Genomic DNA, 27,975 nt, shown 5'->3' on the forward strand with positions numbered 1-27,975 from the left:
CTTCATTATTTTATAAATAGTAATTCTTATTACTAAAATATATATTTAATATATTATTAAAAATTATATAAATACTGTGCTTGTTTAGGCTCGCAAGCCACTCGAGCTCGATATGCGAAGCTTGGTCCTGGGCTCGTTTACTAAACAAGCTTGTTTCTAAGCTTGAGCTCGAGCTCGGGCCTAGGCTTGTTTCAAGCTTTTTTTTCGAGCCGATCTCACGTAGCTTGGCTCGTTTGCTCCTCTAGCCAGCATGCCTGTTTTCTGCTTAACGTAAGCAAAAAAAGCCCAAAAAGGCATAAAAACAAAGAAAAAAAAATACACGATAATCCTCATTACTAGGGCTGTGCCTTGAAAATTTGTTGTAACAATATTTGTTTTGTATATATCTGATTGTACCTTCTGAAAATGATCGACACACACATCACTGCAAAAATATTTGCAATCAAACAAACAGTTGAAATACCCTGTTTTCTAGGTAGTGTAAATCGATAGCAAAATTGTTGCTAACGATTATGGTTTCAAAACAAGCATGTCAAAAATAGTTTGAGTCACAGTTCTCAATAATAGCCATGTATTTATTAGATGGTATACTACTTTGCATTTAAATTTTCAAAATGCAACCTTTCTAAAAAAATGTTGCAAATTTTATTGATATTTGCATCTTTTTAAGAAAAATGTTGCAAGTTTTAGTGAAATTCGTAATTTCTAATGCAACCTTTATGTTTAATGAAGTTGCATTAGAGTCAAATGCAGCTTATTTGAAAAAGATTGCATTAGGCCTATTTCTTTTATTCTTTGTCGTCTATGGGACTTGAACCCAAGACCTTCTCCTCCCAAGGTGTTTAAAGGCTTTGTCTTTGCCAATAGACCACCACCCCATTGGTTCAAATTAACTTTTGGGGATTGGTATATAAAATAGTGCAAGATGAAATTGAAAAATGGCTATACAAAATGAAGAAATTCTAGGGCATGCAGTCAAAATCCAAATGAATTGAATCGGTTACTTCAAGTTATGCACCTTAAGGTATATAATATAATGTCCAGAAAGATAATTCTCTAAAAAACTAGGAATTAAAAATATATAGAAAATGTTAACAGTTATAATATAAAATGACTCTTGTATAAAAAAAAGAAAAAATCATTCACAAAAATATATTTAGAAAGACAATGGAAATAAGTTAATTTAGAAAACAGTTTTCATAAGGATAAGAATGTTAATGTTCATATATAAAATTTATAATGATTATATATACACACACTCGAGTATAATAGGTGCGCTACAAACAATATGCTATGCTAACCGGGTGTTTCATTAGTTTAGACGGTCAAAACAGCGAACCCTTTCGAGGAATTACTGGTGTCATTAAATAAACTAGATTAAAATTAAAATCTTATTAATTTGTAACATTTGTATGCATATTTGGTTGTAAATTATGCTCAAGTGGTTGTACCTTAATCGAATAATAGTTTTATTACATTATCAAATTCAATCTGTTTTGTATGCATGTATGGTTGTAAATTGTGCTTAAGTGATTATACCCTAATCAAATAATGGTTTCATTATCTTACCAAATTCAATCGGTTTGATCCAATCAAAGTTGTGTTGTTTTATTTGTAAATTATTATTATTTATAATAATCTAATTAAATTAACCAAAATCTTGTATAAATATAATTTGCAACATATTGATACAATGGTTATTGTAATGTATGCATTATGATTTGTATAGTTGTAATGATATATATATATAATATACAGATTATGATGAACCTGTCAAACAGGAAAAAAAAGACACGGATTTATCGTAACGCGCGAGTCCTAGATCAACTTAGTTATTTTATTCTGTGTTTTACATTTCGGTTTAATTTCTTCTCATTAACACGCTACAACTTTAGTGTCGGTGGTTGCTGACAGTAGTGTGACATTAGTGCTTAGCCCCGCCGCAACGCGGGGGTGCTTAATACTAGTTAGCATTATTAATTTTATCCTCCAATTCATAGTTTTGGGGACTGGGAAGGCACGTTAATTTTAACCGTACCGATTAACCCGATCCGACTTTACTTGTATCCGACTAGCCTAAACCGAACAAACCTGTTACCTGAAAAGAAGAAAACCAACTAAATCAATTGTTATAAGGGTGGGGTGTTGGTTAGACTTTTAAACATAAAAACCTGAATAATCCGAACTACATCAGTGCAACTTTTGGCCTCTTATGTCTTGAATTATATTGAGTTATTGACATTGCAAACCAAACGAGGGCTGGTATCTTTCAGACAAAAAATTGTAGTATGTAAAAAAATTAATAACTAACAAATATCCCCAAGCCCAGAAACTACTTGACCCGATGAACCCGATAACTGAACAATTCGAACATGAATATTATTAGAGTCGAGCATTGGATAAAAAAACTACACTATAAAAAATCAGATTTCGACCCATAACCAAATCTAACCGAATAGTTACGTAAAACCAAAACCGAAAAAGTTTCCTAGCTAAGTTAAATAAACATCCATTTAATGTCCATTGATCTAAACAAAAACAAAACGACAAACTCATCAATGTATGATTCGTACAATGTCTCTACGTTCTTAGCATACCAAACCAAAAATCTAAACAGGACCCTACCCATGATCGTAAAGTGCACGTAAGTAGCATAGAATCCAACCCCGGATTTATGTCCCCGAATCAAACCAAATTGCAATGCTTCTTTCACGTCCGTTTAATCTGGCAATTGTATTTGTAGGAAAGATTATTGCTTCCGACTCCGTTTTTCAGTCAAAAAAGCCAAATAATCTATGAGAGAGAAACTTTACGTCGGCTGCTCATAAAATACTCACAAAATCGTCAAAATTTTGGCCATTTTCTCTCTAAATTTCGTCTAAATTTTGTACAAATTTTTCAGTTCATGTAAGTGATTTAATCTATGTGATACTGCATTCAACGAAATCAGATATTGTTACGGTTTTTTTTTTTTTACGAATTTTGTTTAATTTGTTTGCAGGTTGAAATTCCGATTGTGAATTTGTGATGCGTGTTTGAACGGTTGTGATTGGATCATCACGCAGATGATAGTGTTAGAGAAGGATTTGATAGCGAGTTGCAAGGTATTGTTACAGTTTTGTGTGTATTTGATGGTTTTAGGGTTGTGTTGTTGTGATGTTTGAAGAATTTGATAATTGATAAGATATAGGATAGGATGTGTGTTAGGTTTTTGAGGTGAATTTAGGAGAGCTTAATACTAACGTTATTAAGCTATTATCAAACTCTATATATATATATATATTTTTTTTTTCAAAACAATACTAACAACGTCTTTAAAGAAAGAGCTTAATTTTTTAAACAAAAATCATGCTTTGCATTCACCACATCGGAATCAGATGGTGGGTTTTTAAGTAAATAAATGAAAAGGCTAAGGAACTAAGGGTAAAACCAGAGATCGATAATGTAAACTTCACTTATCAATTTTAGCATGATTATTAAAACCAAGCTGGGAGTACCTACTGATTATCTGTGTATATTACCATATTAGTAATAACTTAAATTAGTGTTCTAAGCACTTGGAGAAGGTGCAGGCGGTTGATAACGGCGGTTGAGGAGGTGACGCCGTGACGGTGGGTAACGGAGCTCCAAACCTCAGCATCTAAAAGAGATAAACCAAAAAGTGTTAGTGGGTGAAGACATAAAATACACCCATAAAGAACCACTCATTGAAGAAGCATAAGAGCGGAAATTGAGGAGGTTGGGGAAATAGAAGAGTAGAAATCGAGTACGGAAACAGAAATCATACCTGCTTTTGTGAACGTGGAGGTGGTTTGTGAAAGTGGTGTTGATCAGATGGCGAAGGTGGTGGTGGTGGAGATGGAGAAGGTGGTTGCAGGTGGGTTGTGAAGGAGGTGTAAAAAAAAAAAAAATTAAAAAAAAAAAAAAAAAAAGCTGAGTTTTTGAAAGGGAGAGAAAGGGGTGATGAAGAAGATGAGTAATGAGTCTCTATTTCCTTTATATTTCTTTTTATTTTTTTTAATTGTTCATGGGTAATATAGTAATTCTATACGTATTTAACTGAAAAAACTAACAAAGGCTAGTGATAAGGACCATCCGAGTGCAAAAATTACAACTATTAGGACCAACTCTGTAATTAGTGAACTACTGGGACCAAGTCTACAATTTTCACAAACCACAGGGACCAACCAAGCATTTAACTGTGCTGCTCATGAGAGCTAAGTTTTGCTGTTATTCTTCTATAAAAAAAAAAACTAATAATAGAAAGTGTATATAAGATGAAGAGAATAGACTACGATTGTTTTGTTGAGATATGTTCTATTAGCCAAATAATACATCTCCCCACTTCCCTTACTAAACACTTTAGTTTGACCAAGGAGAGAGAGGCGTAGGGAATTAGCAAAGATAATTTTCAAAGATGGAAACATTTTGATTTGGAATAACAGGTTTCAATACGATGGTATTATTTCGAGTTAGTTTACGTTTAAACCCAGATGGAAATATTTTGATTTGGAATAATAGGTTTCAATACGATGGTATTACTTTGAGTTAGCTTACGTTAAAACCCGCTGCAACGTACGACATGAACATTTTCTTTATCTTTTATTTGGTTTAACTTTCGATGTAAATTTTGCTCGGTAACCATATATGTACATTTCGAGTTGGTCTACGTTTTTGACGTAGATTTTGCTGGGGTAAAATATAATACGTTTTCATTCATTGGTGTATTTCCAATTACCCTACGTGTCGACGCGAATTTAGTTCGGAGCAAGTCGGGTACGCCGCGCAACGCGCGGCGGGTAAAACTACTAATTATTATTATGTATAAGAAAAGGTACAATTAGCTTTGCATGACATATTCAGCTATATTTTCCTTTAACGTGTAACGGAATTGTTTAACCCTTCACCAACGTTTTCTGCATGGTACACTAACCCCAGCCAGTTAAGACCTTATTTAACCATGGTTAGGTCTACTGAACGCTATATAAACTCGGGCTACTTAACTCATTCATTCTTCATTCTCACACACACCTTCAAAGTTTCAAATTCTTTCTTCACAAGCTCTAACAGTGGTAAACTGATCTTCTTCCTATTTTGCTTTAACTTACTTCGCTTGCATTTGAACGGAATTTCTGATGAATATGATACGTTTCGTGTTGTGTTCAAAACGTTCTTAGTCATGTAACTTGTGAACATCGCTGTGTAGTTGAATCGGCAGTTACTGTGAAACAGTGGTAAACTACTGATCTTCTTCATATTTTGCTCTGTTTCTTGTAAAATCCACCAACATTTCTGGTCGGATCTGTTCCACCTCGTTATGATTCAATAATATTAATAATAATAATAAAATAATAAGAGTTAATTGTCATAATCGTCCCTGAGGTTTGGATACATTTGCCATTTTCGTCTAAAATGAAGTTTTTGTACCATTTTGCCCCCCACTTTTGTAACTTGTTGCCATTTTCATCCAAATACCTAACCAAGTTACTTTATACCTTATTACGGGGTATTTTTGAAATTTAACAATTATATATCAGCCTTTTATAACATACCTTCTTCATAAAACCCATTTACACAGAGAAGAAAAAACCCCTAATTTCAACGGATCGGTGAAGAATAACCCTAATTGTGGAGGTTGTCGCACATTGCTAATACAAGTGTCAGATGCTCTTGTTGTCGTACTGTGAATCTCGCACTAGGTATGACGTGTGTGTGTGTGTGTTTATTTTTAATAGAATTTTGTTTAATGCTTTTGTATATATTTGAGCGACAGTTGCCAATCAGCTTGCTCAAGTAAATTGTGGAAATTGCAGAACTACGCTGATGTATCCATACGGTGCTCCATCAGTTAAATGTGCAGTATGTCAGTATATTACAAATGTTAATGTGAGTACAATAACCAATCTATCATCTTTATTTGCTCAAGTATGACAGTTTCATTTGCATTGATAGAGGGGCTTTCTTTTTTAAATTTATTGCAGATGAGCAATGGAAGAATGCCGGTTCCGGTGCGACCAAATGGAACCGCAACATCAGGATCAATGCCCCCTGTTTCTACCGTGAGTTCCTGTTTCTTCCCTTAAAACCTAGCTTAGAAGCAACTAGTTTAATACCCGTCCTGTGGACGGGTTACGCTAACAACGTAATAAACAAAGATATGAAGACGGGTTGGGTGTTTTGGGGGTCAGAGAATAAAGTGAAGGTATTCTACAAAATCCAAACCTATTCGACGATTTCCAAAGGCTAGCGTGCTGCGACCCTATCCCAGCACCAATTAGGCCAAATCGAACTCCTAAATCGGGGTTTTTTTGAAGTCACAACAGTATTACACAAGGACGATAATGATCTCCCTTTTCTGGTATGATTCTAAACTTGATTTCTAACTCTTTAGATTTAAAAACATAGCAAAGCAAGGTTAGCAATTCTAATGAATCTAATTGCACCAAATCTTTAAATAATTATAAGACATTGACCACTAAAACTTAAGAGCATAAACAGGCACATGAAACAACCATGTCAAGCAACACAAAAATCATGATTCTAAAACTCAGAATAATCAAAATCATGTACATCACCTTTGAACACATTTCACAAAATGTATTCGAGGAAAAAAAGAGCAAAGAAAAAAACATTTTATAATTTTCAAAAAAGAAAACACAAGAAAGTATGATCACCATATACTCGATGTTTGAAGCTATCAATCTGGAATGTTGTAAAATCACAGGTCAATGTGATGATAATCAACTATTCTTTGCCAAAAAGTGGACTCAAAATACACAAGCAACTTAACATGCAAATGTGTACAGGGAATGAACAAAAAACGGATGACCTTCTTGACAACCAGGGGAACAAATCACAATTGAATTCAAGATCACCGCTAGTGAACACCCTAATTGTGCCAACAACGTCACCATAGCAGTAGCTAGTGCACCTGCACATGACCTCCACATGACCATTGGCACCAAGCTTAAACCTACACAACTCTCTAACCTCTTCCTTTGCTAAACAACATTGAGCTATCCTTCGTTGCACCGTTTTTCATCTCCCTCTGGATATCATACAGAAATGAAACCATAATATTTTTAGCAATGATAACATGATGGAAGAAATCAACGAGAGTTGAGATCATGAGCTAAGCATTTGGTCTAGAGGCATTAGCAACAGCATCCGGTTTCAGCCCGTTTCTTTGATTTGTATTTGAAAAGCATAAATCAGTCACCGAATCAAATAGATCAAAGATTGAGACATCTCTTGTGACATCTGCGTTAGCTGGTGAAAAGGCTCAAAAAAATTTTATAACAAAATTGAAGTGAGTCATACTGTGAGTGTATTGAAGATATGTTGCAGCAGTTCGGGAAGCATGGCCCACGCCAGGCCTAGAAGAATTTATGTATTCTACCTGAGCTTTCATCTTCGATGTGATGATTTCATTCATCGTTGGTCTCAATCTTTAGCTGTACATGAAATATATAACAGAATTCAATATCTTTAGCTCTACATTGAACATTAATAAAAAAAAAAACATCTTAATGATCAGGCAGACGAAAGAGCCAGCACCGATGTTGTTAGTGGAAGGGTACCTGCATGCCAACTTATTTTACGAAACTTAGCTGAAAAACTAGAAATAATATAAAAGATTTATTTTTACAACCAACTTAGACACTTTAGTAAAATTTGTATGTTTTGGCTAAACAAAAATTAATTGCAGATAACCACTTTGACATGTTAATAAAGATTATTATAATCTAATGCAATTAGAGGTAAAGAGAATATAAAAAACCTTCATCTAAGGCATCTGGACCCAATCAACAACAGTTTCCAAGGCCTTTGAAAGGAATTTGACAAGGTTTCATCGGCAATCAAGAGTAGTCTGCCCAAATTTAGAAACAAATAATAATCAGATCATAGATGAAAAATAACACTTGAATCTCAATAGTTTAGCTAGTGTGTGATTTGAACATTTAGCTCTTACGAAAACTCACTAATTATCTCATCAAAACTCTAAATACACAGATTAAGTTGACAGACTTTACTTCTTGTCAATGATGGATTATGAGCATATCCAAGTATTTTTACAGCATCGCCAAGGGAAAGCATATCCGACTAAAGAAATTTGAACACATGAAATAAAAAAATAACAGGAATGAATACATAATGCAACTATACAAAAACATTTACTAAAAAAGACCTGGTGTTTATAGACTTCATTATTCAAAGTATCCTCAATAGGCCATGATAAGACCATTTGCTGAAAGCCATGATTTTGATACTTAGCTACTACTTTTGTCTTCCACAAAAGATCCCCTTCCATAATTGCATGCATCTGCATCTAGTATATGACTATAGAAACTTGTATCAAATGAACAGTGGGTTTAATGCTAGGTCTTCATTAGTTTTCAGAAAACAAAAGGGTTTCCTACCCTTTAAATAACTAATTGTAAATAAAGTAGCAGTATAAGTACCCAAAAAAACATTTGATAAAAAAACCTTGTGGTTATAGTGGTCATCGTTTAAAATGTCATCGAGAGACCATAAAAAATTCGATTCAATGCGCTACTTTTTCTTCCCAGGATGATCTCCTTCTCGCATCCTTTTCAAAATTAAAAGCACGTTACCAAATTCCGGTAATATCTGGTGGGGGCAGTAGGAGAAGAAACTATTCCTATTAGAGGTTGCAGAGCAAAAGAGGATTTGTTGCATCTGAAGCAAGGTGGGGAATTCTAGGGTTTGAACTCAGATATGACTTCTCTCGTATATTTAATCCTTGAGCAGAGAGAAGATAATGGGGAGAAGCAGCAGGGTGCGTTCCAAGGGAGGTGGAAGGGAGTTTATAGCCATAAATTTAGGCGGCAACGGTTGGAGGAACGTGTCACAAAGGAGTTGAGATAGGAACTGCAAATTCAAATTAAATAACTACTAAAAAAATTCTAATTACTCTTTTCAACTGACGACTCTACCCAGGTAAGTACTAATAACCGCTCTTAACGGATGTGAACATGGGGAGTGAAAACAGGGATCCAGGTAACTACTAATAACTGCCCTAAACCGCCACCCCAACAGTTTTTTTTTGTGAGTTTAAATGGCTGAGATTTCATCTCAGCATGATCCGACGGTGGAGATGGATTTGAAAGGTGGTTAGACTTAATGGGCTTAATATATATATATATATATTTATATATATATATATATATATATATATATATATATATATATATATATATATATATATATAAAATTCTCAGATGATGGATAGAACATACCATATGTAATGTCGGGATTGAAATTTGCGTTTTCACCTCTGATACACCAATTATCTGGCTCCAAATCACTAGACAATTGGGCCATTGCTGATTCTTCACCGATTCGTTGTTATTCTTCACTGATTCGTTGAAATTAGGTTTTTTTCTTCTCTGTGTAAATGGGTTTTATGAAGAAAGTATGTTATAAAAGGCTGATATATAATATCTAGAAGATAATTTACAAGTTAGCCCCTTATAATTGATAAATTTCAAAAATACCCCATAATAAGGTATAAAGTAACTTGGTTAGGTATTTGGATGAAAATGGCAACAAGTTACAAACGTAGGGGCAAAATGGTAATGATAATGATATTGATATTGATATTGATATTGATATTGATATTGTTATTGATAATGATATTGATATTGATATTAACAAATTTTCACATTCCCTCTCAATTCTAATCTACCCGCTAACTATTGGGTGTTTGGGATTCCTTTTAACTTCTGACTAATACCTTCTAAGAAGTCATAAGTAAGAAGTTATAATTTCTTACTTCTCAATGTCTCATTCTTCAAGTTATAAAAGTCCTTCTCAGAGGGTGTTTGACATTCTTTTTCACTTCTAAGAAGTTAATAAGTCAAAAGTAGCTCCAAAATAAGGAATCCCAACCACCCACTATCTCTATCTCTTATCCTCAAAAGTTTCACTATCCCACCCAATCCCAATTCCATACCCTAACTACCCACCGTCGTTTAATATGGTTAATGCAAAGTGGAATACGATTTCGCATATTGCAGCCTGTATAGCTAACTATATAGTTTGATTGTTGGGATTTTTTTGGTTTAGACATCTCGACAAATTAATTTTTTTTTATTTTAAGACCTATAAAGACGACATGAAGTCTCTATGGATGAATATTTACTTTTTTTAAAAAGAAAATATGTAGAGACAACAAGTCGTCTGTATAGGTGAAAATCTTTTTTTTTTTTTTTTTTTTTGAAAAACCTATAGAGACAACAAGTGGTCTCTATAGGTGAAAATCTTTCTTTACTTTATAAAGAAAAACCTATATAAACGACAAGTCGTCTCTATTTTGGCTAAAGTGTTTCCTAAATTTTTTTAAAGACAACCTATAGAGACAACAAGTCGTCTCTATAGGTGAAAATCTTTTTTTTTATAAAGAAAAACATATAGAAATGGTAAGTCGTCTCTATATGGTTTATATGTTTTTATTTTTATAAAGAGAACCTATACAGACGACATGTCGTCTCTATAGGTGAAAATATTTTTTTATTTTTTTATAAAGAAAAACCTATAAAAACGACAAGTCATCTCTATAGGGCTTAAATGTTTTTTTTTTAATTTTTTTAAAGTGAACCTATAGAGACGACATATGTCACACCCCCAAAATACCACCTAGGGAATGTCCCTGTTAGGCGTGTGACGTACCAACAACGAGCCATTAATTACATTGAACCCATTCAAGTTTATAAATAAAATCCCCAATTATTAATGAAAAATGTCATCAAGTTTAAATGAAAACCAACATGTTCAGCGGAAGCAAATAGTAAACCAAAGTTAAATTGTTCAAATCCAATGTATAATAGCCATAATCAATCACATGAGCCACTCCAGTCGACCCATGACCACTCCAGCTACTCCAGACAACAATTTCCCAAATTCAAGATATCTAACGACCTGCGAGCATGCAACAAGTGTATCAGACAACACTGGGGAGTTCATAGTTTTACGAAAACGTTGGTTACCAAGTGTTTAGTTAATCTATTGGATTTAATGTTGATAATACCCGGAATACAAGACGGCTCCTGATTTACATTGCCCTTTCTCTAATGCTCCTATCAAAGCATTGGTCATGACTAGGTCATTAGTTCACACCCGTCCTCTCAGTACGGGGTGAGGGTGCCAAACCTAAGTAGCGGTACTAACTAATACCTTGTTACCTCTTAGGTAACCAAATAACACGGAGGGACTTTAATGGTGATAAGATGAGTATATTATCCAACATTACCGATTTACAACAAGACGTATTCCTCTTAGGAATACCCAAACAAGTTACCCAAAACCTATCCCTCTCAGGGATACCCAAAGACTGTCCCAACCACCGGGACGCATGCTCAAGAGAAGAGAGATGAACTCACCTTTGGTTTGCTCGGTTAGATTAAATGCTCGTTAAACAGTTGATCAGTCAAATCCTATCGTGGTTACCAGAGACAATCAGTTTCATGAATTCACACTTCACGTATGTTGTCACACGTATTGCTCAAACAATAAACAACCAAACATATAACCATCACGTATGTCATAATAAGCGTAGTTTGTACGATCACACAAGTTGTAGCAAGTATCCATACCGATACATACTCACATTGCAAGTTAGAGCCGTACACGCATGTTTCGTTTTATCACTTGTATCTAGTGTGCCAATCACAAGAGATTGGAACCCAATCGATTAACATGTAACCCAAGTGTCTCTTACCCCTCTTACCCGGCCCAACATGTCCAATATATAGTATGCACCGTACAGGTGTGGGGCCCAATGTAACTGGTCCGATCTAAATATGTGTGTGGCCTAAATATATGTGTGTTGCCATCTAAGGTTTTATCCAGCCCATTAAAGTAAGGCGGCCCAACAATCAAAACATCAAAACACATTAACATGCCAAGTTCTCGTGCTTCATACTAAGCTATTCTACAAATCTGAGTTTCATTTAAACTTTTAACAACTCAGTCAATCATAAACAGCACATACCATAGAATTCCATGTCTTATGCAATTTGTGCAACTTATCAAGTGAACATTTATAGTATTAACACATGACATGCAGTAACCATTTGGATCACAAGAAGTTTTGCATCACAATCATACTATCCTAATAACAATTGACAGCCCACTGTGGTTCTTGTGGTGGTGTGCGGCGGCCCAACAAGTGGTCCGCAGACCGGGTTTGCAGCCCACTCGCCATACCAGCCCAAGATGTTCAGTGTGTGTATGTGTATCTGGGCTTGGAGTGCAGCCCTTTTTCCGTTCGTATCACCCGGCCCATTAAACCGAACCCAGCTAAAATAGTGATTAGTTCCCACCCGCGGCCCAACTCGTGCAAGTAGTCCAACAGCACGCCACAGTTTATGTTTTATCTTGTGGTTTGATCTTTAAAAGACACTAACATGTAATCGGTCGACATATTATTTGTTAATTAAGTCATGAATTACGGAATCAGTTACATACTTCACAATCCATACATCGTACATTCTTAATTCACAACAATCAATTAGCTAACCTACAAGTTATTTAACTATGCTATCTTAACCCTCATTAACCCAATTATCAAACCTCAAGATCATGTTCAATATAATTAACACAAGCAAGCCCTATAATCATGCTTGAGGTCTAACATAACCACACCTTTAGATTTAATAGTTGGTACATATAAGATCCTATCATCATGCACTCATATGCTATACATCATAACAAGATCAAATAACTTAAGGATTAGCATAATATAAATTTACTAACCAAGAGACAAGATAAACAGGCTGATGTCTTCGACCGGGGGGGGGGGGGGGGTTTCTCCTGCTGCACGCAACTAGGAAGGAGGTAGGGTTTTGTTTTGGATCTTGTGATACACTTTGACATGTTACGTACACATATAATTTAGGGGGGGTGTTGGGCCGAGGGTAACATGCAACATGTACAAAGAATTGGGCCGGCTATTTAAAATGGAATAGTTAGTGGCCCAAAAGTATATACTACAAGTGCGGCCCACCTACACAATTTTGTATCGTATAATAAGGTTATCACGCGTTTAAGTTAAAGCTTAACGGGGTAGTACAAGTACATAATATTTATAACACCAGAGAGGGATAACTAGAAGTTAAAATCACGAGATTAAACATCACCAACCTTGAGAGTTCGGGTCGTCACAACATATCGTCTCTATAGGGTATAAAAAATATTAGAATAAACATTTCTTTTATTTAGTAAATATTAAGTTTAATTTTTATTTTTTTATTGCACAAACTTGTAGTGACGACATGTCGTCTCTACAAACTTTTCTATAGCAACGACACCTATAGGAACGACTTTTGTGACCTATAGGGACGAGGCTGTAGAGACAAATTTTATAGAGACGTATGTCGTCTCTATAGGTGAAAAAGGCATATAGAGACAACATGTCATCCCTATAAGCTGAAAAAAATTCATCCCTATAAGGTTTTTTTTCTTGTAGTGTAATTTATAACTGTCTAAGAAAGATACTTAGTTTTAGGGTTGTGCAAAGGTACAGAATCCAATTGAACCGAATTGAATCAAAGCCGAGTCAGAACTAAACTAGAAGTGGACCGTATTTTAACGGTTCCGGTTTAGTTTGGAACCGGGTTAAACGTTCTTGTGTAAACGGTTCTCGTCGGAACCAGTTGTCAAATCGTTTAAAACATATAACTAAAAGTTGTAACACCCAAAGTTCAAACCATTTAAAGTAAATGTAGCAAAACAAGAAGTTTCAAACCTTAAAACGAAAGTATACAATGTAAAAAAACGAAAGTTAACCAAAAAAGCTTTTAGTTAACCATCACAAAAAACTTCATTCAAACATTGTGTAAAAACTATCTTTATATTCTTTAATCCTAGAAACATATTTTTAAATACAATATTTAAAGTTTAAATAAATTATTAGGGTTTTTTAATATAATATTTAAAGTTTAAACCCAATCTCGTTCTAGCGGTTCTTTAAATGGACCCATCGTTATAACTATAACCAACCGGGAACCATTTTCTCCCAAATTTAAGAACCGGAACCTGACCCTAAATACAACAATACGGTTCAGATCTGAAGGTTCTGGTTTGATTCCTCGGTTCTGACAGTTCGAAACCATAAATTGCTCAGCCCCACTTAATTGCTAAGAAGGACTAATTTTGGCAAAAAGTGTAGATACTCCTTTGGATGGATGGCAGTCTCATTTTTCTTTAAGTTCGAAGATATATTCTACTTGCATTTGGTGATTTGTTGATAAGAGTAAACGTTTTTTTACTACCAAACTCCTATAAAAGGACCAAGTTGGGTTATCGTTCCAAACACAACCATCCAAACACCCAACTTAACAAAGATAGAATGATCATTTTCAACTTCAAGACCAACTATCGAGTGTTGATGAAACTAAATTTTTAGCCGCTGTGGACAAAGCGAGATCAACTCTTCCTAACCGAGGCAACAAAGGTATAATTTCGAACATTCATATGAATTATATAAATCAAAAGATATCGATCTGCTAGTGAACAAATTGAAAAAGACGATGAAACAAAGATACGTACATGATATATAATCAGATGAAGTCTTGGGGATGAGATCTTAATCTAGATGGTTAATGACACCAGTAATTCCTTGAAAGGCTTTGTTGTTTTAACCGTCTAAACTCATGAAACACCCGGTTACCATAGCATATTGTTTGTAGCGCACCTATTATACTCGAGTGTGGTGTATATATAATCATTATAATTTTTTTACATGAACGTACAACACTCTTCGTCTTTACCTTCTGCTTCTACTTTTGAGTATGATCAAATAGACCAGATCGATTTAAAGAAAAAACTCTACTTTAATTTTAAGTACACAACGAATATATAAGTTATCATAAATTAAAACATGATGATGTTGTAGGTTTTCATGACGGTTTGCTCAATCTTACGATCTTCTACGGTTAGTTAACCTTACGATCTTCTATAGTTATCTCTTTGGTCATTAAGGTATGATTATAGTTGTTTAATAAAGATTGTGAGGCATTTGAGGTTAGTTAACCGTCGTCGCATGTCGCGAGGCCCTCCAATGAATGACGCAGGCAACACAATCCGTTGTCCAACTCTGCTAGGATGAACCTCACCGGCATGGACGCAATCCACAAGACCTTGGTATAATTCAGCTCGTATCTTACTTTGGTTTCGTTCACAAAATTGCAAACGTGATGTCTCAAGCTTTATATAAACATCTACAACAAATTGTTGTAGCAATGTACCACCAAGAAAAAGCACGTTTTCGGTAGAGCAAATTTGAAACTTGTAACAGTAGTATTCTCGCATAGCTACGGTTGTCATACCCCCTCGTGGGTTAGCCCCTGAGTTAAATAAAAAAATAGATAATTATATTACATTAAAATTTAGGGTATTATTTATGTGCTTGACTTGTAAAAACATAGTTAAGTTCTTCCTACCTTCAGCCTCTTCGTCGATGTTGTCGTAATCATTATGAACATTATTGATTGATACTCCATCACGTGGTATGTTAGGATGCCAACCCGTCTCACCATTAGGGAAGAATAAAGGATACGATAATGGATCGTAACATCCATAGTATGGCTGAATAGTTTGAGGGTATTCGGATCTAGCGTACACTACAATACTTCTTTTGTAGGAAGTGATATTATCATTCCCTTCAACCCAAATACCAGCAACCTATATAGATGTGTAGTAGAAATAAGTATAATATATAATCTTAGATATATTAACGTTATTTGTAAATAAAATAGGGTAATTAAACCTCGGATGTGGTTGGTCGGTTGTACACCCTCTAGTCAAGTTCAACTGAAGCGTTTAGAGTGACTTTATAGTTGTCTAGAGGACCTAGCTCCGCAAGACTTCGAAATGTCTCGGCATAAGGATTTCTGGAAAGAACAAGTGCCAACTTTTGTGTAATATTTCGATCAAGATTTGGCCATTGGAGTCTAAGATCTAACTCGGTGTCGGGATCAAAAAAATATAGTTGTAAGTACCTAGATGTGCCATCCCTAGGAACTAATTGGTCAATTCTGTGATATATTTCTTTATGTGCACGAAAAGTATATACACCGTCTCTCATATTGTTCAGCGTATCATCTAATGTCACACCCATTGAGGCGAAAGAAAAATTGGTGTTATAAGCGCGTATGTTTGTCCTAAACATTTTTCCAATATCATCTTGCGATGTGAAAAGTAGGTATAATTCAGCAGGAATTTCTGAAGTTGCTAATCTTTTTTTCCCACTCATGCAACAAAAGGTGGGGAATTCATATTTAAATCATTTTGCTCCACAATATGGACATGGACTGCGTTCATTTAAGATGAGAGATTGTCTAGGTATACCATCATAAACAAAATTATATGGATCATGTTCTATGGTATCGTCTCGTATGGGTGGTTGATCACCGGTCGAAATATGTGTACTCGGGATACCATTTGAAATAGGTTGACTATTATCTCGACGTGCAGTGTAATATCGTCTGTTAGACTCCGGTCGTCTTTCGGCCAAACTATGTGAGACAGGCTCATTGTCCATTCGTATAGCGTGACCACTATTATTAGTTTGTAAAGTGCTTAGCGGTGTCCTTTCACTTGACTGATTAGTCCTACATGGTACGGATGAATTGCTTTGAGAGGCACTGCCATTACAAACTCTTGGTTCTTTGGTATTCTCTTTCTGCAACCAGTATCGTCTATTATACTCTTTTCTTTTTCCCCGTGACGTAGATGCAGTTGAGGCCGATGCGCCATTACGATCCTTTTGTTGTCCGTTACTCATAGTAGTAGAACGATGAATACCTTTTGTATGAATAATAATGTTGTGAATATTAGTAGGCATTATATGAGCTACTACAAACACTTTTAGCTACCACTCCATACTAACTTAAACAACTAACTAAATAACTAATCTAAATGTAAATAACTATTCATGTACGTTAATGAAAACAAGAAAATAATATACAACTTAAATTCACTACCATCGATCTAAATATGCATAAGAAGAAATACGGAACACGTCTTTTTTTTTTTTCATATTCGAATTTTTATAATTTTTTAGTGATATTTGTATTTGTTGGAGGTTGATTTGAATTTTTCTTAATTTCATTAAGCTATTTTGTGCATCTAAAATTAACATACTACAACACTGTCTATGTTTAATTTTGTAAGAAATAGCAATATATTTCTTTATAATGAAGTAATAATGTAAGAAAACACCACTACAAAATGTGTAAATGAAATTATTTGAAGTAATCTAAAAAGGACAAGTTTTGGTCAAAGTGAATTAAAAACTACAATAATAATCGAACATTTAAATAGCATGAGCCTCTGGCATGTTTGGTTGAATGACAACGGTAGTGAACTCAGTTGACCGCAAAATATTGCCTATAAGTGAAAAATGATAAGAGTATAAGTTTCGTTTAATTGAAGTAAGTCTTTAAAAAAACAAGTATAGTATAACATAGTGTCTGGAGATTGAACCAACTTGACAAGAGACACATAGACAATAGATTTTCTTAACATCGCACAGAAAGTTTTGACGATTTGAATCTGTGTCTCGAGTCGTATAAAGATAATTGTATCGTGTGACCGCTGCCACATATTATAATTGAGATAGATTAGTTAACATAATCAAAACTGTAAATATAAACCTATTAAAAGAACATTCTTATTTTTCACACGAATAGTGCCTCACGTAAAATCTTGAAGATCCATAAGAAAATGTCCAAATCGTATCTCACCCTTGACAATCTTCCCAACGACATCTAAAACCGATAATGAATTGTTCTTTATATATATTATGTAGTAACAAAGTAGCATGTCATAAAAGTTTGTATGTATCTAAACAACTTTTACGTACCAGTAAATATTTTTTCGTATCTCGTGTCGTCCAAAAGATTTTTTATAGAAGGCACTAATGGATACATACGAAACCCTCGTGGAACATGACTGTTAAATTGAATAAGTTTAGTGTGCTTTGTAAATACAATCTTGAATTCACTCCAAACCAAGAGGTAGTTTTCATGTTTTGGCCATTCTTGGTAATCGAATTTTTGTCTTTGGAAATGCTTAAGTACGAACATGTTGCCCACCAAATTCATATCTTTGAAGAATTGCATGAATGGTTCTGGGACAAAGCTGACCAACTTTTGTCTCTAAAAAAATAAAATAGTTATTAATATACCAATTACACTTTTTGGAATTTAATAAGATGAACGGATCTTACGTGTTGGTCGAGAAAAACTACTAATAATTTGTTTTCACCTACAATAGGCAAAACAAAGTCGACCCAAACGAAACACACAGTATACGAAACTCCGTACTGTGTGACTGATGAGAAAGAGTCAATAATGGAATGCAAATCCATGAACAAGTATACCTTCAATTATAAAAGAAATAAAAGTTGAATTTTGATATTAAAATATAAGAAATGATGTTGCTATTAATTGGCTTTCAAGTTAGGGGTAAAGGGAATTATATAAGTGTTGGCACCGAGTTGTAAATTAAGAAGTTTGTTTTGTAATTATATAATTGCCGGATACACGTGATTAGTTATGTTATATATTAACGTATTTGTATACATGTATGGTTGACTTGGTATTTTTACAGTAAGCTAGATCGATTGTGATTGTTTTAGCTTATTCTAGTTTGTTATCATATTATGTTTAATTCTTATTGATTAATTTAATTAATTATGTTTGAATTGATAAATTTCGATTTATTAGCCATTACTGTAAAATGAAATTTGTTTGTATTAATCACCAACACATCATCCACTTATCACTATGTTTTTAGTCCAAAATGAAGACACGTGGCTGTGTTTTCAGCCCACCCACTTTATTTAGTCCAAAATGAAGACATTTGGCTGTGTTATAACATTCAAACTTTCGCTTGCGGATATTAAGAATGCCCCACCTAATTTTTTGGTTTTGCCTATTACCTGACCCGGAGGCTTCAATTTACTCCGCACACTGTTGTTTCCGTCATTATTACACTTCCTATTACTTGATTAGAAACCCTAATGGAGTAATGGCATACGGCAACTAATCGATTTGGTTTTGATTATCTGTACTCCAAAATCCAATCTTCTTCAAATCTATTGAGAAATTAGGGTGATGATTTGTTGAATAGACAGGGAATCGCTGCTTATCTATTGAAGAACAGGTTATTTGTATCAGGTTTTCATCTCTAATCTTTAATTTATTTATTACAATTAAAAAAAGATCAGTTTTAATACTAAAACACGAAACCACCTCTTACTTTGTATTTTGTTTCTATCAGTGATGGTGATCGGTAATGACTGGCAGACGAAGAAGTGTCGGGGTTGTGGCCGGTGGCGTTTGATGTTGGACAGTTTATAGCGCTCGGTTGTTGCATTATATATGTATAAAAAGTGGTAGCTCCGATTGAATCAGGTATAAATATAAAATTAGGGTTCCTATGTGCATTTTGGTTATTATTTCTTGATTCTAGGAAGAAAAAAATAGGAGACTTATGCCAGTTAAGTTTTATTTTTTACCAGATATAGGGGATTTTTGTTCATCAAGAATCCATCATTGATGGGCCTTTTGATAGCAGTTATACAGCAAGTAACTTTAGTTTAAATTCAAAAGCGGGCTGGGGAGGCAAGTTTATTAGTAAAGTCACTACAATAAACTGGAGTTTTAGCGGCGACCTTAGTCGTTTCTAATGATGCCCAAAATCTTCGCTAAAAGCATTACAAGTTCTATCAAACTCATCCTCCGAAAATAATATATATATAAAAAAAATACCCAAAACTGGTAGAACTACTAATTGCATTAATTAACTAAAAAGATGCATGTCATTGAAATAAAAGTTCATAAAACATAAAATACGGGTCGAATAACCGGGAAAAGTAAATATTACTGCAATAAACATAAACTCAATAACTCTTAACAAATGCACGAAACTAAAATCCCGGCGAAAGAATTGTCTCTGTGTAGACGGAACCATGGATAATACAACCAAAAGTAGTAGGACTAAAGAAATCTCACTCATCCGACTGTAAATCAAATTCGATCACTTGTCCCCACTCTGTGATCATAAGACATGAGTCTTTCTAATTGAGATATGTGATGGATGTAATTTCTGGAAATGGAAGACACCTAAAAGGAAAAAAGCACAACAACATCCACGATCCATTGTGAAGCTTCCCATCCACAGGCCGTTCGTAGTAACCGCTAGCAACAAACATATGAAGTTCGGATCTTATGCTGACTAAAGCACCATTAGGTCCCTCATCGGAGGCAATCGGAAATGGTAATTTGGAAAATTGCTTTGTGTTTACATCGAAGCGAATTATCATCTTGTGACCTGGAAGCCAATTTTGCGAAACCCAGAAGTATAAACCATCACCACTAAAAGTCGCCGAAGACCAGTTGTATGTCTGGCCATGGTATGGGCGCTTTTTAAGGAAGCGTACAGACTTCCACGAGACAAGTCGCAATGAATAGATGTAAACCGCAATAGTACATCGTCTACGTTTTATGTGAACTATATTGTAGTCAAAAGAAGAGTCAACATAGAACCCAATAGCATCGTGTTGGACTTTGTAGAAACCCTGCTTAATAGAGTTTGACAATTTCTTGCAGGCACGGGTTAATGGATTCCATAGAAGTAACTCACATGTGTTTTTAAGGCAAACACAGAGCATGCCATCCAAGCTTGCTAAAAATAACAAATTCTTTGGACGAACATTAAATGGGGTTGGAACGTCGGTGGCTAAGAAGTAGTTAGCATCCGCAAAGTTCAATGAACATACTAAACACAAGCTAGGGTTTCGATTTGTGTTTTAGAATTGCAACGTTTTTAAGATGATCGCTCTCGGTTGTTTGTATTCTAGTCCTTTTGTCTCTCGATTCCAAATTTGTTATTTGCATATTTGATTCTTTGACCCTTGTTTTTTTTCGTTGCCCTTTGTTTCTTATTCGGAAATTTGAATCCATTGTTCTATCCAATTGGATAACAAACAGCGGGTGAAAAAGTCTGTAAGAAACAATTAAAGCAAGTCCACTAAGTTGTTTTTATAGTTATATAAAGGGTTATTGGATTTTATCACCCTTAACTATTGGCCATTGGCCGCTGCCACCCCCAACTATCACTTTGACGCCCGCCACCCCCAACTTAACACTTCGTGTGTTCTGTCACCATATCACTAACTTTTGATCCTGATACTATACTTTTGGGGGTGTTCTAAGATCCCTAAAACCTTCCCAAGATCCCTATAACACCCCAAAAAGTGTAGTAACAGGATCAAAAGTTAATGATCAGTTAACGACATGGTGACCGAACACACTAAGTGTTAAGTTGGGGGTGACGGTCGTCAAAATGATAGTTGAGGGTAACGGCGGCCAATAGCTAATAGTTGGGGGTGATAAAATCTAATAACCCTTAATGTTCGTCCAAGGAATTTGTTATTTTTAGCAAGCTTGGATGGCATGCTCTGTGTTTGCCTTAAAAACACATGTGAGTTACTTCTATGGAATCCATTAACCCGTGCCTGCAAGAAATTGTCAAACTCTATTAAGCAGGGTTTCTACAAAGTCCAACACGATGCTATTGGGTTCTATGTTGACTCTTCTTTTGACTACAATATAGTTCACATAAAACGTAGACGAGGTACTATTGCGGTATACATCTATTCATTGCGACTTGTCTCGTGGAAGTCTGTACACTTCCTTAAAAAGTGCCCATACCATGGCCAGACAGACATACAACTGGTCTTCGGCGACTTTTAGTGGTGATGGTTTATACTTCCGGGTTTCGCAATATTTGCTTGCAGGTCACATGATGATAATTCTCTTCGATGTAAACACAAAGCAATTTTCCGAATTACCATTTTCGAATGCCTCCGGTGAGGAACCTAATGGTGCTTTAGTCAGCATAAGATCCGAACTTCATATGTTTGTTGCTAGCGGTTACTACGAACGGCCTGTGGATGGGAAGCTTCACAATGGATCGTGGATGTTGTTGTGCTCTTTTCCTTTTAGGAGGTGTCTTCCATTTCAAGAAATTACATCCATCACATATCTCAATTTGAAAGACTCATGTTTTATGATCACGGAGTGGGGACAAGTGATCGAATTTGATTTACAGTCAGATGAGTGGGATTTCTTTAGTCCTGCTACTTTTGGTCGTATTATCCATGGTTCCGTCTACACAGAGACAATTCTTTCGCCGGGATTTTAGTTTCGTGCATTTGTTAAGAGTTATTGAGTTTATGTTTATTGCAGTAATATTTACTTTTCCCGGTTATTCGACCCGTATTTTATGTTTTATGAACTTTTATTTCAATGACATGCATCTTTTTAATTAATTAATGCAATTAGTAGTTCTACCAGTTTTGGGTATTTTATTATATATATATATTATTTTCGGAGGATGAGTTTGATAGAACTTGTAATGCTTTTAGCGACGACTTTGGGCATCATTAGAAGCGACAAAGGTCGCCGCTAAAACTCCAGTTTATTGTAGTGAGACTTTACTAATAAACTTGCCTCCCCAGCCCGCTTTTGAATTTAAACTAAAGTTACTTGCTGTATAACTGTTATCAAAAGGCCCATCAATGATGGATTCTTGATGAACAAAAATCCCCTATATCTGGTAAAAAATAAAACTTAACTGGCATAAGTCTCCTATTTTTTTCTTCCTAGAATCAAGAAATAATAACCAAAATGCACATAGGAACCCTAATTTTATATTTATACCTGATTCAATCAGAGCTACCACTTTTTATACATATATAATGCAACAACCGAGCGCTATAAACTGTCCAACATCAAACGCCACCGGCCACAACCCCGACACTTCTTCGTCTGCCAGTCATTACCGATCACCATCACTGATAGAAACAAAATACAAAGTAAGAGGTGGTTTCGTGTTTTAGTATTAAAACTGATCTTTTTTTAATTGTAATAAATAAATTAAAGATTAGAGAAGAAAACCTGATACAAATAACCTGTTCTTCAATAGATAAGCAGCGATTCCCTGTCGATTCAACAAATCATCACCCTAATTTCTCAATAGATTTGAAGAAGATTGGATTTTGGAGTGCAGATAATCAAAACCAAATCGATTAGTTGCCGTATGCCATTACTCCATCAGGGTTTCTGATCAAGTAATAGGAAGTGTAATAATGACGGAAACAACAGTGTGCGGAGTAAATTGAAGCCTCCCGGTCAGGTAATAGGCAAAACCAAAAAATTAGGTGGGGCGTTCTTAATATCCGCAAGCGAAAGTTTGAATGTTATAACACAGCCAAGTGTCTTCATTTTGGACTAAAAACATAAAGTGGGTGGGCTGAAAACACAGCCACGTGTCTTCATTTTGGACTAAAAACATAGTGATAAGTGGATGATGTGTTGGTGATTAATACAAACAAATTTCATTTTACAGTAGTGGCTAATAAAGTCGAAATTTATCAATTCAAACATAATTAATTAAATTAATCAATAAGAATTAAACATAATATGATAACAAACTAGAATAAGCTAAAACAAACACAATCAATCTAGCTTACTGTAAAAATACCAAGTCAACCATACATGTATACAAATACGTTAATATATAACATAACTAATCACGTGTATCCGACAATTATATAATTACAAAACAAACTTCTTAATTTACAACTCGGTGCCAACACTTATATAATTCCCTTTACCCCTAACTTGAAAGCCAATTAATAGCAACATCATTTCTTATATTTTAATATCAAAATTCAACTTTTATTTCTTTTATAATTGAAGGTATACTTGCGCATGGATTTGCATTCCATTATTGACTCTTTCTCATCAGTCACACAGTACGGAGTTTCGTATACTGTGTGTTTCGTTTGGGTCGACTTTGTTTTGCCTATTGTAGGTGAAAACAAATTATTAGTAGTTTTTCTCGACCAACACGTAAGATCCGTTCATCTTATTAAATTCCAAAAAGTGTAATTGGTATATTAATAACTATTTTATTTTTTTAGAGACAAAAGTTGGTCGGTTTTGTCCCAGCACCATTCATGCAATTCTTCAAAGATATAAATTTGGTGGGCAACATGTTCGTACTTAAGCATTTCCAAAGAGAAAAATTCGATTACCAAGAATGGCCAAAACATGAAAACTACCTCTTGGTTTGGAGTGAATTCAAGATTGTATTTACAAAGCACACAAAACTTATTCAATTTAACAGTCATGTTCCACGAGGGTTTCGTATGTATCCATTAGTTCCTTCTATAAAAAATCTTTTGGACGACATGAGATACGAAAAAATAATTACTGGTACGTAAAAGTTGTTTAGATACATACAAACTTTTATGACATGCTACTTTATTACTACATAATATATATAAAGAACAATTCATTATTGGTTTTATATGTCGTTGGGAAGATTGTCAAGGGTGAGAGACGATTTGGACATTTTCTTATGGATCTTCAAGATTTTACGTGAGGCACTATTCGTGTGAAAAATAAGAATGTTCTTTTAATAGGTTTATATTTACAGTTTTGATTATGTTAACTAATCTATCTCAATTATAATATGTGGCAGCGGTCACACGATACAATTATCTTTATACGACTCGAGACAGATTCAAATGGTCAAAAAATTCCGTGCGATGTTAAGAAAATCTATTGTCTATGTGTCTCTTGTCAAGTTTGTTCGATCTTTAGACAGTATGTTATAATATACTTGTTTTTTAAAGACTTACTTCAATTAAACGAAACTTATACTCTTATCATTTTTCACTTATAGGCAATATTTTGCGGTCAACTGTGTTTACTACCATTGTCATTCAACCAAACATGCCAGAGTCTCATGCTATTTAAATGTTCGATTATTATTGTAGTTTTTAATTCACTTTGACCAAAACTTGTCCTTTTTAGATTACTTCAAATAATTTCATTTACACATTTTGTAGTGGTGTTTTCTTACATTATTACTTCATTATAAAGAAATATATTGCTATTTCTTACAAAATTAAACATAGACAATGTAGTATGTTAATTTTAGATGCACAAAATAGCTTAGTGAAATTAAGAAATATTCAAATCAACCTCCAACAAATATAAATATCACTCAAAAATTATAAAAATTCGAATATGAAAAAAAGACGTGTTCCGTATTTCTTCTTATGCATATTTAGATCGATGGTAGCGAATTTAAGTTGTATATTATTTTCTTGTTTTCATTAACGTACATGAATAGTTATTTGCATTTAGATTAGTTATTTAATTAGTTGTTTAAGTTAGTATAGATTTAAATGGTTGCTAAAAGTGTTTGTAGTAGCTCATATAATGCCTACTAATATTCACAACGTTATTATTCATAAAAAAGGTATTCATGGTTCTACTATGAGTAACGGACAATAAAAGGATCGTAATGGCGCATCAGCCTCAACTGCATCTACGTCACTGGGAAAAAGAAAAGAGTATAATAGACGATACTGGTTGCAGAAAGAGAATACGAAAGAACCAAGAGTTTGTAATGGCAGTGCCTCTCAAAGCACTTCATCCGTACCATGTAGGACTAATCAGTCAAGTGAAAGGACACCGCAAAGCACTTTACAAACTAATAATAGTGGTCACGCTATACGAATGACCAATGAGCCTGTCTCACGTAGTTTGGCCGAAAGACAACAGGAGTCTAATAGACGATATTACACTGCACGTCGAGATAATAGTCAACCTATTTCAAATGGTATCCCGAGTACACATATTTCGACCAGTGATCAACCACCCACACGAGACGATACCATAGAACATGATCCATATACTTTTGTTTATGACGGTATACCTAGACAATCTCTCATCTTAAATGAACGCAGTCCATGTCCATATTGTGGAGCAAAACGATTTAAATATGAATTCCCCACCTTTTGTTGCGTGAGTGGGAAAAAAATTAGCAACTTCAGAAATTCCTGCTGAATTATACATACTTTTCACATTGCAAGATGATATTGGAAAAATGTTTAGGACAAACATACGCACTTATAACACCAATTTTTCTTTCGCCTCAATGGGTGTGACATTAGATGATACGCTAAACAATATGAGAGACGGTGTATATACTTTTCGTGCACATAAAGGAATATATCACAGAATTGACCAATTAATTCCAAGGGATGGCACACCTAGGTACTTACAATTATATTTTTTTTGATCCCGGCACCGAGTTAGATCTTAGACTCCAATGGCGAAATCTTGATCGAAATATTACACAAAAGTTGGCACTTGTTCTTTCCAGAAATCCTTATGCCGAGACATTTCGAAGTCTTGCCTAGCTAGGTCCTCTAGACAACTATAAAGTCACTCTGAACGCTTCAGTTGAACTTGACCAGAGGGTGTACAACCGACCAACCACATCCGAGGTTTAATTACCATTATTTTATTTACAAATAACGTTAATATATCTAAAAATTTATATATTATACTTATTTCTACTACACATCTATATAGGTTGCTGGTATTTGGGTTGAAGGGAATGACAATATCACTTCCTACAAAAGAAGTATTGTAGTGTACGGTAGATCCGAATACCCTCAAACTATTCAGCCATACTATGGATGTTACGATCCATTATCGTATCCTTTATTCTTCTCTAATGGTGAGACGGGTTGGCATCCTAACATACCACGTGATGGAGTATCAATCAATAATGTTCATAATGATTACGACAACATCGACGAAGAGGCTGAAGGTAGGAAGAATTTAACTATGTTTTTACAAGTCAAGCACATAAATAATACCCTAAATTTTAATGTAATATAATTATCTATTTTTTTTTATTTAACTCAGGGGCTAACCCACGAGGGGGTAGGACAATCGTAACTATGCGAGAATACTACTGTTACAAGTTTCAAATTCGCTCTACCGAAAACGTGCTTTTGCTTGGTGGTAGATTGCTACAACAATTTGTTGTAGATGTTTATATAAAGCTTAAGACATCACGTTTGCAATTTTGTGAACGAAACCAAATTAAGATACGAGCTGAATTATACCAAGGTCTTGTGGATTGCGACCATGCTGGTGAGGTTCGTCCTAGCAGAGTTGGACAACGGATTGTGTTGCCTGCGTCATTCATTGGAGGGCCTCGCGACATGCGACGACGGTTTCTAGATGCTATGACTTTAGTTCAAGATGATGGCAAACCTGATTTATTGATCGAAGCGTCGTGCTCCGGTTAAAGATAAAATTTATAAGCCCTATTTATCCTTAACAAATAGCTAGTGGTAGCAAGGGGTCGAACCACGAAGAGTATGTGGTTTGTGAATGGATTCGATTGAATTATCAAAAGGTGTCACAAATTATGAAGCTTGCTATGATATTTTATATTTTTGTTTAGTTGAAAGATGTGAATTTAAACTAATGGAATTGATTTAATTGATTAACGACTAATGATTAACATTTTCAAGAAAAATTGATTACTAAACAATAATAAGAAAAGGGGTTCACACCCGGTTTCGGTAATTTCCAACCTAGGGTTTCTACAAGTTTTTAGATCCAACTCAGTTGCATACGATTAGCGGATTTAGTGTACCGTGACTTAGGTACCAATAACTATCAACATTTCGAAAAAACGGACAAGAATGCACTTTGTAATCAACACAAGTAAAACCTAACCACGACAATGTATAACTACACATAACCATTTCGTAAAGTCATAACTTTTAACATCGTTCGACAATTTACGAATACGAAACAAATATAAACTATTGTCAATGGTTTCAAAAATCAAACACAATTTGTCACGAAGTTGAAGCAAGAAACAATTCAAAACCCTAAGTTAAACAACTACCTACACCGGGGTGAAACCAAGGTGATTAGCTGCTCATGGTTGAAGAAACTTGATCACTGGATGCTTGGGTCTTGATTGAGATCATCTTGAAACTTGAAGGATGGAGAAAATGGTGGTGAAAGGATTAGGGTTTGTGGATGATTGGTT

The 27,975-nt window shown here is 34.8% G+C and overlaps 1 protein-coding gene and 1 long non-coding RNA gene across 8 annotated transcripts in view; one reads left to right on the forward strand and one right to left on the reverse strand.

Moving 5' to 3' along the window:
• Positions 1–2,440: 2,440 nt before the first annotated feature.
• The window catches only part of LOC110895973 (protein LSD1-like), a 52,426-nt gene continuing 26,891 nt past the window's right edge, over positions 2,441–27,975 (forward strand). The window contains exons 1-6 of one of the 7 annotated variants that reach the window (XR_004873837.1): positions 2,441–2,907; positions 3,002–3,104; positions 5,579–5,699; positions 5,774–5,886; positions 5,982–6,059; positions 18,301–18,319. Coding sequence is in view for 2 of the 7 variants with exons in the window: in XM_035980460.1 (XP_035836353.1) it covers positions 5,665–5,699; positions 5,814–5,886; positions 5,982–6,059; positions 6,725–6,916 (378 nt within the window). In the remaining 5 variants the exon portion in view is untranslated. Of the gene's footprint in view, positions 2,908–3,001; positions 3,105–3,932; positions 5,700–5,773; positions 5,887–5,981; positions 6,060–6,724; positions 7,537–8,570; positions 9,167–14,191; positions 18,273–18,300; positions 18,320–27,975 lie in introns of those variants that run through there. The other 6 variants (XR_004873838.1, XR_004873836.1, XR_004873834.1 and 3 more) reach the window with 6 other exon arrangements.
• Positions 6,616–8,610, reverse strand: LOC110895975. The gene is made up of 2 exons (XR_004873839.1): positions 8,488–8,610; positions 6,616–8,340 (listed from the first exon to the last, which is right to left on the reverse strand). It is a non-coding gene; the product is annotated as an uncharacterized LOC110895975 (long non-coding RNA).

The sequence above is a fragment of the Helianthus annuus genome, chromosome 12 (assembly GCF_002127325.2).
Source record: "Helianthus annuus cultivar XRQ/B chromosome 12, HanXRQr2.0-SUNRISE, whole genome shotgun sequence".
NCBI classification, from domain to species: domain Eukaryota; kingdom Viridiplantae; phylum Streptophyta; class Magnoliopsida; order Asterales; family Asteraceae; genus Helianthus; species Helianthus annuus.